Here is a 15,000-nt window from a genome sequence, read left to right on the forward strand (position 1 = left end):
GTATTTATGTTAAATCAATATATAGGCTACTATAACTCAGTGTACAGAATGGCAACATGAGATCTATATATACTTTTATAATATGAATATTACTAATATAAGAACATAATTTGAATTATTACATGTTTATTTTGCAATAAAAAAATAGGTACAAGATTTCCCTTTACAAGTATACATAAAGAAATGCTGCATGTTGAAATCCCCACCCTATAGAGAGAACTACACTACTGTGGAGGTATACCCATGGAGGATAGAGATAAAAAAAATCAATTCAATTCTAAATTTGTTTAGCGCCAATTCATAACAAAAGTTATCTCAGGACACTTTTCAAATAGAGCAGGTCTAGACCGAACTCCTTATAACATTATTTACAGAGACTCAACAGTGCCACCATGAGCAAGACCTTGGCGACAAGGGCAAGGAAAAACTGCCTGTTAAAAGGCAGAAACCTAGGACAGACCCTTCGGCTCTAGGTGGGTGGTCGTCTGACTCGACCAGTTGGGGTGAGAGAGAGAGAGAGAGAGAGAGAGAGAGACAGAGGCAGAGAGAGAGACAGAGAGAGAGACAGACAGACAGACAGACAGACAGACAGGTGCACGGCAACAACAATATTGGCAATGGCAGTCAAACAGGACCATGGCAGGAGGCTCCACTAGGATCGATGAGAACCTGCGAGACGAGAAAGAACTCCAGGGAAGAAGTGAAGTTAGTAACATGCATTAATGGGACATGAATCTGTGCAGAGAGAGAGGAAGAGAGGAGCTCAGTGCACCATGGGAAATCCCCTGATAGTCTAGGCCTATAGCAGCACAACTAAGGACTCACCTGATCCAACCCTAACTATAAGCTTTATCAAAGAGGAATGTCTTAAGCCTACTCTTGAATGTGGAGAGGGTGTCTGCCTCCCGAACCACAACTGGAAGCTGGTTCCACAAGAGAGGAGCTTGGTAGTTGAAGGCTCTGGCTCCTGTTCTACTTTTAGAGACTATAGGAACCACAAGTAGCCTGCATTCAGAGAACGTAGTGTTCTAGAGGGGTAATAGGGTACTATGAGCTCTTTAAGATATGAAGGGGCCTGACCTTGAAGAGCTTTATAGGTGAGGAGGAGGTTTTTAGCTCTGCTTGCTGGTTCCAACTCAGGGTTGGATCTTTTGATTGAAAAGGTTGCCTACACCTGGGTGTAGTTTCAATGTTCACACATGTTTATTCATTCAACTGTATGAGTGACAGAGCAAGTAAGATAGCCAGTAGTTCTCAAACTTTTTACCCAGAGTACCACCTCAAATAATATTGGGCTCTTAGACTACTAACACCATCATAGACCTTTCTGGGTACCACCAAGCTAAAGGATTTAATATAACAAGCCATATGATGCTCTCATTTGTTTGACATTCCACATACAAATACTCACAACATCAGGTTGAGGTGCATCCTGAGACAAGTCCATTGGCAGGTTGTCTTCCACTCTTCTAGAGGTAAATTAAACAACACATTATATAACTTGCAGTAACAAAAGCTAAAGTGGAATTTAATCACATATTGATATATCAATCTTATACACCTTGAATTATTGTTGGTCAATGATACACATACCCTTTGAAGGTGAGCTGGAAAGTTAAAAATGGTTGGCACAACACCATCTTTAAGCCGGACATTCTGCCCCGTTCTGTCAAAGTCCTCACTCCTGAAGTGCTCACTGCAGAGCAGTGTCCTGTCAGAGGCAACAAAACCGTCCCTTCTTAGGGCAAGTTCCCACTGCCTCCTCATCTTTCCGGTTTTGGGAAACCTTAAAAACGTGAGAAATGTACCCAGATATATAAATTATTGTCAACATTTCCAACCCTTTTTTCCTTCTTTCAACATTAACGGTAAGGACAAAAATACACACCTAAATTATTATACAGTCATGTGAACAAATTAGGACACCCATGCTAAAGTTGACTAAAAAGAGGAATACAAAAAAAAAATCATCTTTTGGAAAGTGATGTTAATGCCTTAATTAAAAAAATGAGGAAAAATCCAATCTTTAAGGACACCAATTTTCTTTGTGAATGAATAATGTATCGTAAATAAATAAATGTTCTTCCTTAAAATACAGGAGGCATAAGTCAGTACACCCCTATGTTAGATTCCCATAGAGGCAGGCAGACTTTTATTTTGAAAGGCCAGTTATTTCATGGATACAGGATACTATGATCCTGATAAAGTTCCCTTGGCCCCCCCATCATCACATACCCTTCACCATACCCCCCCATCATCACATACCCTTCACCATACCCCCCCATCATCACATACCCTTCACCATACCCCCCCATCATCACATAGCCTTCATCATACCCCCCTATCATCACATACCCTTCACCATACCCCCTATCATCACATACCCTTCACCATACCCCCGCCATCATCACATACCCTTCACCATACCCCCTATCATCACATACCCTTCATCATACCCCCTATCATCACATACCCTTCACCATACCCCCCGCCATCATCACATACCCTTCACCATACCCCCCATCATCACATACCCTTCACCATACCCCCCATCATCACATACCCTTCACCATACCCCCTATCATCACATACCCTTCACCATACCCCCGCCATCATCACATACCCCTTCACCATACCCCCTATCATCACATACCCTTCACCATACCCCCCACATCATCACATACCCTTCACCATACCCCCCTCATCATCACATACCCTTCACCATACCCCCTATCATCACATACCCTTCACCATACCCCCCCATCATCACATACCCTTCACCATACCCCCCCATCATCACATACCCTTCACCATACCCCCTATCATCACATACCCTTCACCATACCCCCACATCATCACATACCCTTCACCATACCCCCACATCATCACATACCCTTCACCATACCCCCCCCCCATCATCACATACCCTTCACCATACCCCCCTATCATCACATACCCTTCACCATACCCCCCCATCATCACATACCCTTCACCATACCCAATAATATTGTCATATCTTACAGGTGAAAGGTGATCCCACAGGCTCTCGTTTTGAGACTCTGGCGATTGGAGCATCCACAGGCTGCACAAAAGTCTGGCATCTTCTCTTATAAAGATAGCAAATTCCTGTATCATAATGTAAGATGTTTTTAACAAACCAAACCAATTGGAAATCATGTGCTACTTAAGTTATATTGAAAAGAAAGAGCAATTCTGCCCCTCCAACTGATGTAAAATTGCTGGGTAGCAGCTAAACTGTAACGTTAGCTGCTACTAGGTCTCACTCAAAGCTTCTTGTTATTAGCCAGCTAATAACTACAACCACATCCACAAAGATTTAGACAAAAGATTAGTTATCATAAAATCGTTATTGGTGTCAGTAAAACCTATATAATTGAACAGCTCGATTGTGGTCTCAGCCTTGATAACTTGCGCAAGTAGTCGTGATACACAACTATGCTGCACGATTAAGTTGTTTTTCGAAAAGAAAAGCTGCAATTTCAACATGTTCAAGCATCCAGAATTATAGCCACGTTAATAACGTTTGTAAGAAACCAAACCGTTTGTAAATCCGTCAAGATTTCAGCGAGATAAGAGTATTTGTGTTTGTGCAGATCACTCACCTTACATCAGGTACCACAGAGCCCGCCAGAAAGCTTGCCTGTGACAAGAAGGCCGCCGGTGATGACGTTAGAGACTCCGCCGTAAGACATCTAGCCTTTATTATGTATATCTATGGTTCTGACGGGAGCAAAGCACGAAGTAAGGTGAGGAAGTATAAGAGTGGGGGAGGGTTCATGTCCCGTTAGCAGAGAAAAGGAACAAATGGAGCTATGTCACGTTCTAGGTCACCATGGTAACCTTCAGGAAGTGAAGTCACGTCTGAATGAGTCAGGTGTAAAAGGAATGAAAACCTCATTGTCTCTGTTCCAGATGCAGAGGATAAGTCCCAGCTCTACAGGAGGGTAAGGACTGTAACTGTAACTTTAACATAGTGATTACTTGTCTGACGGTATGATCAGGGCTGTCTGTCTGTCTGACCTGTCTCTCTAACCTGTCTGTCTCTCTACCTGTCTGTCTCTCTACCTGTCTGTCTGACCTGTCTGTCTCTCTACCTGTCTGTCTGACCTGTCTCTCTAACCTGTCTGTCTCTCTACCTGTCTGTCTGACCTGTCTGTCTCTCTAACCTGTCTGTCTCTCTAACTGTCTGTCTGCAGCCCTCCTGTGTGGGGACCAGTGTGTCTCAGGCGTGTCCTCTGAACTTCTCTCCGGTATGCGGCAGCGATGGCAACACCTATGCCAACGAGTGCTCTCTGTGCGTCCACAGGCTGTGAGTCTTTACATATACAATATATACATATAATATATACAATATATACATGTAATATATACAATATATACATATAACATATACAATATATACAATGCATACATGTAATATATACAATATATACAATGCATACATGTAATATATACAATATATACATATAACATATAATATATACAATGCATACATGTAATATATACAATATATATATATAATATATACATGTAATATATACAATATATACATGTAATATATACAATATATACATATAATATATACAATATATACATATAATATATACAATATACACATGTAATATATACAATATATACATATAATATTTACAATATATACATGTAACATATACAGGCTGTGAGTTTTTACATACACAATATATACATGTAATATATACATATAATATATACAATATATACATATAATATATACAATATATACATATAATATATACAATATATACATATAATATATACAATATGTACATATAATATATACAGGCTGTGAGTCTACATATACAATATATACATGTAATATATACAATATATACATGTAATATATACAATATATACATATAATATATACAATATATACATATAATATATACAATATATACATGTAATATATACATGTAATATATACAATATATACATATAATATATACAATATATACATATAACATAAACAATATATACAATATATACATATAATATATACAATATATACATATAATATATACAATATATACATATAACATAAACAATATATACAATATATACATATAATATATACAATATATACATATAACATAAACAATATATACATATAACATAAACAATATATACATGTAATATATATAATACAGTGGGGCAAAAAGTATTTAGTCAGCCACCAATTGTGCAAGTTCTCCCACTTAAAAAGATGAGAGAGGCCTGTAATCTTCATCATAGGTTCACTTCAACTATGAGAGACAACATGAGAAAAATAATCCAGAAAATCACATTGTAGGATTTTTAATGAATTTATTTGCAAATTCCTCTGGAAAATAAGTATTTGATCACCTACAAACAAGCAAGATTTCTGACTCTCACAGACCTGTAACTTCTTCTTTAAGAGGCTCCTCTGTCCTCCACTCGTTATCTGTATTAATGGCACCTGTTTGAACTTGTTATCAGTAGAAAAGACACCTGTCCACAACCTCAAACAGTCACACTCCAAACTCCACTATGGCCAAGACCAAAGAGCTGGCAAAGGACACCAGAAACTAAATTGTAGACCTGCAGCAGGCTGGGAAGACTGAATCTGCAATAGGTAAGCAGCTTGGTGTGAAGAAATCAACTGTGGGAGAAATTATAAGAAAATGGAAGACATACAAGACCACTAATAATCTCCCTCGATCCGGGGCTCCACGCAAGATCTCACGCCGTGGGGTCAAAATGATCACAAGAACGGTGAGCAAAAACCCCAGAACCACACGGGGGGACCTAGTGAATGACCTGCAGAGAGCTGGGACCAAAGTAACAAAGGCTACCATCAGGAACACACTACGCCGCCAGGGACTCAAATCCTGCAGTGCCAGACGTGTCCCCCTGCTTAAGCCAGTACATGTCCAGGCCCGTCTGGAGTTTGCTAGAGAGCATTTGGATGATCCAGAAGAGGATTGGGAGAATGTCATATGGTCAGATGAAATCAAAATAGAACTTTTTGATAAAAACTCAACTCATGGAAACATCATGCTTTGGGGGTTTTTTCTGCAAAGGGACCAGGACGACTGATCCGTGTAAAGGAAAGAATGAATGGGGCCATGTATCGTGAGATTTTGAGTGAACACCTCCTTCCATCAGCAAGGGCATTGAAGATGAAACGTGGCTGGGTTTTTCAGCATGACAATGATCCCAAACACACCGCCCGGGCAACGAAGGAGTGGCTTCGAAAGAAGCATTTCAAGGTCCTGGAGTGGCCTAGCCAGTCTCCAGATCTCAACCCCATAGAAAATCTTTGGAGGGAGCTGAAAGTCCGTGTTGCCCAGCGACAGCCCCAAAACATCACTGTTCTAGAGGAGATCTGCATGGAGGAATGGGCCAAAATACCAGCAACAGTGTGTGAAAACCTTGTGAAGACTTACAGGAAACGTTTGACCTCTGTCATTGCCAACAAAGGGTATATAACAAAGTATTGAGATGAACTTTTGTTATTCACCAAATACTTATTTTCCACCATAATTTGCAAATAAATTCATTAAAAATCCTACAATGTGATTTTCTGGATTGTTTTTCTCATTTTGTCTCTCATAGTTGAAGTGTAGCTATGATGAAGATTACAGGCCTCTCTCATCTTTTTAAGTGGGAGAACTTGCACAATTGGTGGCTGACTAAATACTTTTTTGCCCCACTGTATATACAGTGTTGGGAAGGATACTTTCAAAACATGTTCCGTTACAGAATACAGAATACATGCCCAAAAATGTCATTTGTAACGTAACAGAATACTTGGATTACTTCCACATTGAATTGCATTTTATAAGTGTAGGAATGCGGCCATCACATCCAGCTTACTAAACAGGCCTATTCTGGTGTCTTCTTCTTTTCCAACTGGCTGAATGTGGACCTGAACAAGCAGATAGATTTTTGTATTTGTAGTCCCGAACTGCATACTACAAAAATCTAACCGCAGTCTAAGCTACCACAAGCTAATTTTAGCTAACGTTAGCTAGCATGTCAAACGGGGCTAGTCAGTCTTTCAACGGCTAGTTAATCAGCACGTAGGAGAATGTAAAGTCACACGTCAACTATAAAACAGCAAGGTGACCAGTAACACTACAGCAGACGAATACCCCTGGCTAATTAAAATAACTTACTTTAAGATGCTTCTTCAGGTTGGAGGTGGAGTCATTTGGACGCTGAAAGGAAGTTGGTGGCTGGCCAGCAGAGGTTACACTGCACAGTTATATTTCGTTCTCCCTGTTCTTTCTTTAATGTGAAATGCTGTTTGAATTTCCAAGATAGAAACCATTCCTGCTCTCTCTGCTCTGTTGTGCCGGTTCCGACTCCATTGTGACTGATCACGCAAATAGCAAATTTTTTCGTTTTCATATTGGGGCTTCTGGGAAATGCGTGGAGTTGCCTTAATTTATTCAGAGAGTGAATAAACTGGTGAAACAGAGAAGTATCGTCATGTAATCCATTGATTTCAACAATGTAACTGTATTTTAAACACCAACTATTTAAATTGTAACTGTAACGGAGTACAGGTACTCATCATTTGTATTCTGAATACGTAACGCCGGTACATGTATTTCGTTACTCCCCAACACTGAATATATACATATAATATATACAATATATACATATAATATATACAATATATACATATAATATATACAGGCTGTGAGTCTTTACCTTCATTACTTCAAAACAACAACAATACTGATTATTTTCTCTCTTTCACTTCTTATACTGACCAAAATACCCATGAAGCATTCGTACATATATACTCAGCAAAAAAATAAACTTATTATTTTCAGCCAACTTAACATGCATAAAACTTTGTATGAACATAAAAGATTCAACTGCTAAGAACTAAACTGAACAACGTTTCACAGACATGTCACTAACAGAACAAAGGACGGTCAACATCAAAAGTTGCAGAACGTTACAGGGAAGACATCCCTCTCCCTCATGTGGTCCCCTTCCTGCAGGCTACAGGGAAGACCTCCACCTCCCTCATGTGGTCCCCTTCCTGCAGGCTACAGGGAAGACCTCCACCTCCCTCATGTGGTCCCCTTCCTGCAGGCTACAGGGAAGACCTCCACCTCCCTCATGTGGTCCCCTTCCTGCAGGCTACAGGGAAGACCTCCACCTCCCTCATGTGGTCCCCTTCCTGCAGGCTACAGGAAGACCTCCACCTCCCTCATGTGGTCCCCTTCCTGCAGGCTACAGGGAAGACCTCCACCTCCCTCATGTGGTCCCCTTCCTGCAGGCTACAGGGAAGACCTCCACCTCCCTCATGTGGTCCCCTTCCTGCAGGCTACAAGGGAAGACCTCCACCTCCCTCATGTGGTCCCCTTCCTGCAGGCCCATCCTGACATCACCCTCCAGCATGATAATAACCAGCCATAACGCTCGCTCTGTGCTCGTTTTCCTGCAAGACAGGAAAGTTAGTGTTCTGCCATGGCCAGCGAAGAGTCCGGATCTCAATCCCAGCACGTCTGGGACCTGTTGGATCGGAGGGTAACGGCAAGAACTATGCCCCCCTGAAATGTCCTGGAACTTTAAGTTGCCTTGGTGGAAGAGTGGGGTAACATCTCACAGCAAGAAATGACAAACCTGGTGCAGTACATGAGGAGGAGATGTACTGCAGTACTTAATGCAGCTGGTGGCCACACCACATACTGACTGTAACTTTTGATTTTGACCATCCTTTGTTCAGGGACACATTTTTCCATTTCTGTTAGTCACATGTCTGTGAAACGTTGTTTAGTTTAGTTCTTAGTAGTTTAATTTTTTTATGTTCATACAAAGTTTTACGCATGTTAAGTTGGCTAAAAATAAAAGCAGTTGAAAGTGAGAGGACGGTTCTTTTTTGCTGAGTTTAGATGGGAAAGTTCTTCAGTTCAGGACATGAACACCTGTTTCCTGGTGAAAGTCTTGTGTTTTCTCCTTAACTTCTTCAGGACATGAACATCTGTTTCCTGGTGAAAGTCTTGTGTTTTCTCCTTAACTTCTTCAGGACATGAACACCTGTTTCCTGGTGAAAGTCTTGTGTTTTCTCCTTAACGTCTTCAGGACATGAACACCTGTTTCCTGGTGAAAGTCTTGTGTTTTCTCCTTAACTTCTCCAGGACATAAACACCTGTTTCCTGGTGAAAGTCTTGTGTTTTCTCCTTAACTTCTTCAGGACATGAACACCTGTTTCCTGGTGAAAGTCTTGTGTTTTCTCCTTAACTTCTTCAGGACATGAACACCTGTTTCCTGGTGAAAGTCTTGTGTTTTCTCCTTAACTTCTTCAGGACATGAACACCTGTTTCCTGGTGAAAGTCTTGTGTTTTCTCCTTAACTTCTTCAGGACATAAACACCTGTTTCCTGGTGAAAGTCTTGTGTTTTCTCCTTAACTTCTTCAGACATGAACACCTGTTTCCTGGTGAAAGTCTTGTGTTTTCTCCTTAACTTCTTCAGGACATGAACACCTGTTTCCTGGTGAAAGTCTTGTGTTTTCTCCTTAACTTCTTCAGACATGAACACCTGTTTCCTGGTGAAAGTCTTGTGTTTTCTCCTTAACTTCTTCAGGACATAAACACCTGTTTCCTGATGAAAGTCGTGTGTTTTCAGACAGTTTGTATGATGAATGTTATATTAACGATTGACTTTTGTCTGTTTCTGTTCAGGGAGAAAAACGCAGACATCTTGATCGTGCGGGACGGACCCTGCTGAAGATAACATCATCGCTGTCCTCCCAGACCGATGACATCATCACGTGTATATTTAGTTAGTTAGCATGTAGCTGTTAGCGTGTAGCACACAGTTGCTGTGTTTTATATTTTCATATCTCTGTAAGGACATTCAGAAATCTTCTTTCAACATTAAAGATTTCCCTTTCTCTCCGAGTTCAGCTTCGTCACTTTTTAACACAAATCTGTGATTCAGAGTTGGGGAATTATGTTATTAATTATATAATTATTTAGTAAAATGTACATCCAGCCAAATTATTTCTATTCCTTCCAGATGTTTCCCACACAGGCTGAGCATGAACGGGCCACGTTGATCTGAAAGCTGCTCAAAAGAAGGGTTTATTTACCCAAAAATAACAGAATCTAGAACTAAATCAGAACAAACGTAACATAGAACTGTCAGATATACATATATATATATATATATATATATATATATATATATATATATATATATATATATATATATATATATATTGATCGGACCATGAAATTAAACAATTAAACTACAAATAACAATCAAAACAAAACACTTATTCCAGAAAATATCAACCTTACTTAAAGGAGAATTCCGGCCAATTTTTACGTTAATCTCGATCGCTATGAATATGCGTGTACTTTAGATTTAATAAACCCGACCTGAATCGGTCCTAGCAAACTGGAGCAGCTGCAGCTACGTGTACGAGCTTCCACTGAGCTGAAACACAAAATGCAATTAAAATGTCAACATGAACAGGGCCCTTACATGACAACAAGATGCGTTTTCAACTCAGACATTGTTTAAATTCTGTTAGCTGTTAGCTGCTAGCTGCTAGCTGCTAGCTGCTAGCTGCTACATGATCATCAGGGCTGACTAACTAACCAGAACATAAGCTATTAGCTTCAGGCTAACTTATCACGGTTAAGGGGACGGGCATTTTATGTAATTTCAACATTTGTGTTCTCACATTGAATTATACAGAGTACAGAGTTGGTTACTCGCAAAAACTATTGTCATACAAAACAAAACAAAAAAACTAACCCTAACCCAAAAACAATTGAGACACAGCCAGTAAAGTGATCCCGACTGGTGCTGGCTAACCATGGCTAACGCAGCCATGCTAACCCTGCTAACTGCTAACGTTAGTGGAGGAGCACGGACGTGACGGGTAGAGTTGGCTCTGGTATGGACCGGAAGTAGAAGGACGTGACTTCGGCCACTTGTTCGTGACCTGTTCGTGCAGCTAACACTGGCATTGCCGCTAACGGTGCGAACGGTGCTTCAAAAAAATGGGCATCATCGGCGTTTTGTAATTTTAGAACCGGAAGGTGTTGGTAGTATCTCGTGACATCCCTAGTCCTCAGATACTGAGATGTCCTCCTTCAGTGTCCCTGAATGCACCATTAACGGGTGATGAGGTGTGATGGTAATCCCGGACCATCACAACATAGACAGCACCTATTGGGGGTTACCGTGTTTGGTTCAGGAGAAATGATGCAAAACACATCATTCAGTTATGGCGGAAAGTGAAATGGCTGCCATGGGTGCCACGAGGCGTTTTTGGGATGGCTTCCTTTCTGAAAATGTTTAGCACCCCAAACTACACTAGAGAAGTGTACCAAACGCCATGCTCTTCTGAAAATATGAACATGATTTCACACATCATCTGGACTACTAGTTCCTTTTTCATTAAAGCTAAACACACACACACACACACACACACACACACACACACACACTCACACACACACACACACACACACACACACACACACACACACACACACACACACACACACTCACACACTCACACACACACACACACACACACACACACACACACACACACACACACACACACACACACACACACACACACACACACACACACACACACACACACACACACACACACACACACACACACACACACTCACACACACACACACACACACACACACACACACACACACACACACACACACACACACACACACACACACACACACACTCACACACACCCACACACACACACACACACACACACACACACACACACACACACACACACACACACACACACACACACACACACACACACACACACACACACACACACACACACACACACACACACACACACACACTCACACACACACACACACACACACACACACACACACACACACACACACACACACACACACACACACACACAGACACACACACACACACACACACACACACACATACACACACAGACATCACACAGAGACACACTACACACTACACACACTACACACACTACACACACACACACACACACGACACACACATTACTATCACACACACACACACTACACACACACACTAGAGACACACACATTCACACACTACACACACACATACACACACACACATGACACACACACACACACACACACACACACACACACAGAGACACACACACACACACACACACACACACACAGAGACACACACACAGACACACACACAGAGACACACACACACACACACAGACACACACACACACACACACACACAGACACACACACACACACACAGACACACACACAGAGACACACACACACACATACATAGAGATTAGGGGGTAGTGGTAATAATGGGTAGTAGTAGTACTAGTAGTAGTAGTATAATGGGTATTAGTACTAGTAGTAGTAGTATAATGGGTATTAGTACTAGTAGTAGTAGTATAATGGGTAGTAGTACTAGTAGTAGTAGTCGTATAATGGGTAGTAGTACTAGTAGTAGTAGTATAATGGGTATTAGTACTAGTAGTAGTAGTATAATGGGTGATGTGGTACTAGTGGTAGTGGTAGTATAATGGGTAGTAATTGGTAGTGGTAGTGGTGAGTAATGTTGGTGGTAGTGCTGAGTAGTAGTGGTATAATGGTGTAGTGGTACTAGTAGTAGTGGTAGTATATTGGGTGGTAAGTAGCGCTAGTAGTAGTAGTGGTATAATGGGTAGTAGTACAGTAGTAGTGGTAGTATAAATTGGGTAGTGAGTACTAGTACTAGTAGTATAATGGGTAGTAGTACTAGTAGTAGTAGTCGTATAATGGGTAGTAGTACTAGTAGTAGTAGTATAATGGGTAGTAGTACTAGTAGTAGTAGTATAATGGGTAGTAGTACTAGTAGTAGTAGTATAATGGGTAGTAGTACTAGTAGTAGTAGTATAATGGGTAGTAGTACTAGTAGTAGTAGTCGTATAATGGGTAGTAGTACTAGTAGTAGTAGTATAATGGGTATTAGTACTAGTAGTAGTAGTATAATGGGTAGTAGTACTAGTAGTAGTAGTCGTATAATGGGTAGTAGTACTAGTAGTAGTAGTCGTATAATGGGTAGTAGTACTAGTAGTAGTAGTCGTATAATGGGTAGTAGTACTAGTAGTACTTTAACAGAATAACAGTGTGATGTTTATCGTTATATAAATGTATTATAATTAATAAAGATTATATATTGATGACATCACAGAAGAGTTTAGGAAACATGACGTTATTCCTCAGATTTAATCTGCACTTCTCACTGTCAACCAGCAGGGGGCGGGAACTATGATCAACTCGGCCCACAGCTTCCGGTACACAAGAGAGGAGAAGAAGAAGAAGGAAGCCGGCGGTAAAAGCTAACATTAGCAGCAGTAGAAGCTAACATTAGCAACGATAGAAGCTAACATTTGCAGCAGCTGCTCGGCGTCGATAAATCCGTTTATTCTGATATTTAAATGTTTAAATGTGTGACCGTTAGTGCGGCTAACGGCTAACAGGAGAGGAGCCACGGTGACGGTGAGACTGTTGTCAATATTACAGGTGTTGTGTTCAAATCAGTTTCCGTCCAAACTCTTCCCCGCTAAACTCTTTATTATATAATGAATATCATAACGTTACATCCAGAAACTCAACGTTAAGTTTCCTCCAACATAAACTCAACCAGAGGCGGTTTACATAGAACATTTTTGGAAAAACTTAACATATATTAATTTATTTCCGTCAGAGACAGAAAACGCTTTTCGAAAGGGAACCGATTTGAACACAACACCGCTAAAGCCGGCTGCTAGCCAGCTGCTAACGGCTAACTAAACAGTCACTAGGTCAGAATTATTTAAAGGTAGCTTTCAGCCTGGACTCTCTGTCTCCATGTTTGCGTGTCTGAGTGTCTGATGGAACAACAATCTCTGAAACTGGACCAGTATTAAACCAGAACCAAGCTGTAATGTTACCCTACAGGACTAATGTTCAGCAGCAGTTAGTAACAAGCTGTAATGTTACCCTACAGGACTAATGTTCAGCAGCAGTCAGTCCACTAACCCACCAGACTCCATGTAAATAATCAGGACTTTTAGCGTGTATAGAGCCAGCATATCTCCACATGTAAATGGGTGAATTAAGGGTTTATTTCAACCAAACCAGAGTGGTGATTGTTGGAACAGTGGAAAGATGAACCAAGACGGCTTTTGGTAGTTTTCTTTAGTTTCTGTCCACTTTGAATGAAGTATGTTTTACCATGATAAAAGTCCTGATTATTTACATGGAGTCTGGTGGGTTTGGGGATCGCAATCTCAGGGATGTTTTTAATGCTTTAAAAAGCCACAGTTTAATTTAGCTTTTCTTTAGAAACTGTTCTGTCGTAATTAAATTGTAGATAGAAACATAGTGTCAGCATCCATATTTGATGCTAACAGAACAGTCAGTGTGTAACTCTCTCTGTTTCTCTGATGCTAACAGTGGATGCTAACTGTGTGTTTCTCTGATGCTAACAGTGGATGCTAACTGTGTGTTTCTCTGATGCTAACAGTGGATGCTAACTGTGTGTTTCTCTGATGCTAACAGTGGATGCTAACTGTGTGTTTCTCTGATGCTAACAGTGGATGCTAACTGTGTGTTTCTCTGATGCTAACAGTGGATGCTAACTGTGTGTTTCTCTGATGCTAACAGTTGATGCTAACTGTGTATTTCTCTGATGCTAACAGTTGATGCTAACTGTGTGTTTCTCTGATGCTAACAGTTGATGCTAACTGTGTGTTTCTCTGATGCTAACAGTTGATGCTAACTGTGTGTTTCTCTGATGCTAACAGTGGATGCTAACTGTGTGTTTCTCTGATGCTAACAGTGGATGCTAACTGTGTTTCTCTGATGCTAACAGTTGATGCTAACTGTGTGTTTCTCTGATGCTAACAGTTGATGCCAACTGTG

At 40.6% G+C, this 15,000-nt stretch overlaps 2 protein-coding genes across 3 annotated transcripts in view; both read left to right on the forward strand.

Annotated features, from left to right (window-relative positions):
* Window positions 1-9,945, forward strand: part of LOC144513373 (putative pancreatic secretory proteinase inhibitor) — an 11,783-nt gene extending 1,838 nt beyond the window's left edge. For both annotated transcript variants that reach the window (XM_078244430.1, XM_078244429.1), the window contains exons 2-4: window positions 3,934-3,965; window positions 4,218-4,330; window positions 9,727-9,945. In XM_078244430.1, coding sequence (XP_078100556.1) covers window positions 3,934-3,965; window positions 4,218-4,330; window positions 9,727-9,772 — 191 coding nt within the window. In that variant the 3' untranslated portion in view covers window positions 9,773-9,945. The remainder of the gene's footprint in view (window positions 1-3,933; window positions 3,966-4,217; window positions 4,331-9,726) is intronic.
* A 3,438-nt stretch (window positions 9,946-13,383) lies between these two features.
* Window positions 13,384-15,000, forward strand: part of rnf4 (ring finger protein 4) — an 8,121-nt gene continuing 6,504 nt past the window's right edge. The window contains exon 1 of the mRNA XM_078244435.1: window positions 13,384-13,593. The gene's annotated coding sequence lies outside the window, so the exon portion shown is untranslated. The remainder of the gene's footprint in view (window positions 13,594-15,000) is intronic.

Source organism: Sander vitreus, unplaced genomic scaffold (genome assembly GCF_031162955.1).
Source record: "Sander vitreus isolate 19-12246 unplaced genomic scaffold, sanVit1 ctg234_0, whole genome shotgun sequence".
Classification (NCBI taxonomy): Eukaryota; Metazoa; Chordata; class Actinopteri; order Perciformes; family Percidae; genus Sander; species Sander vitreus.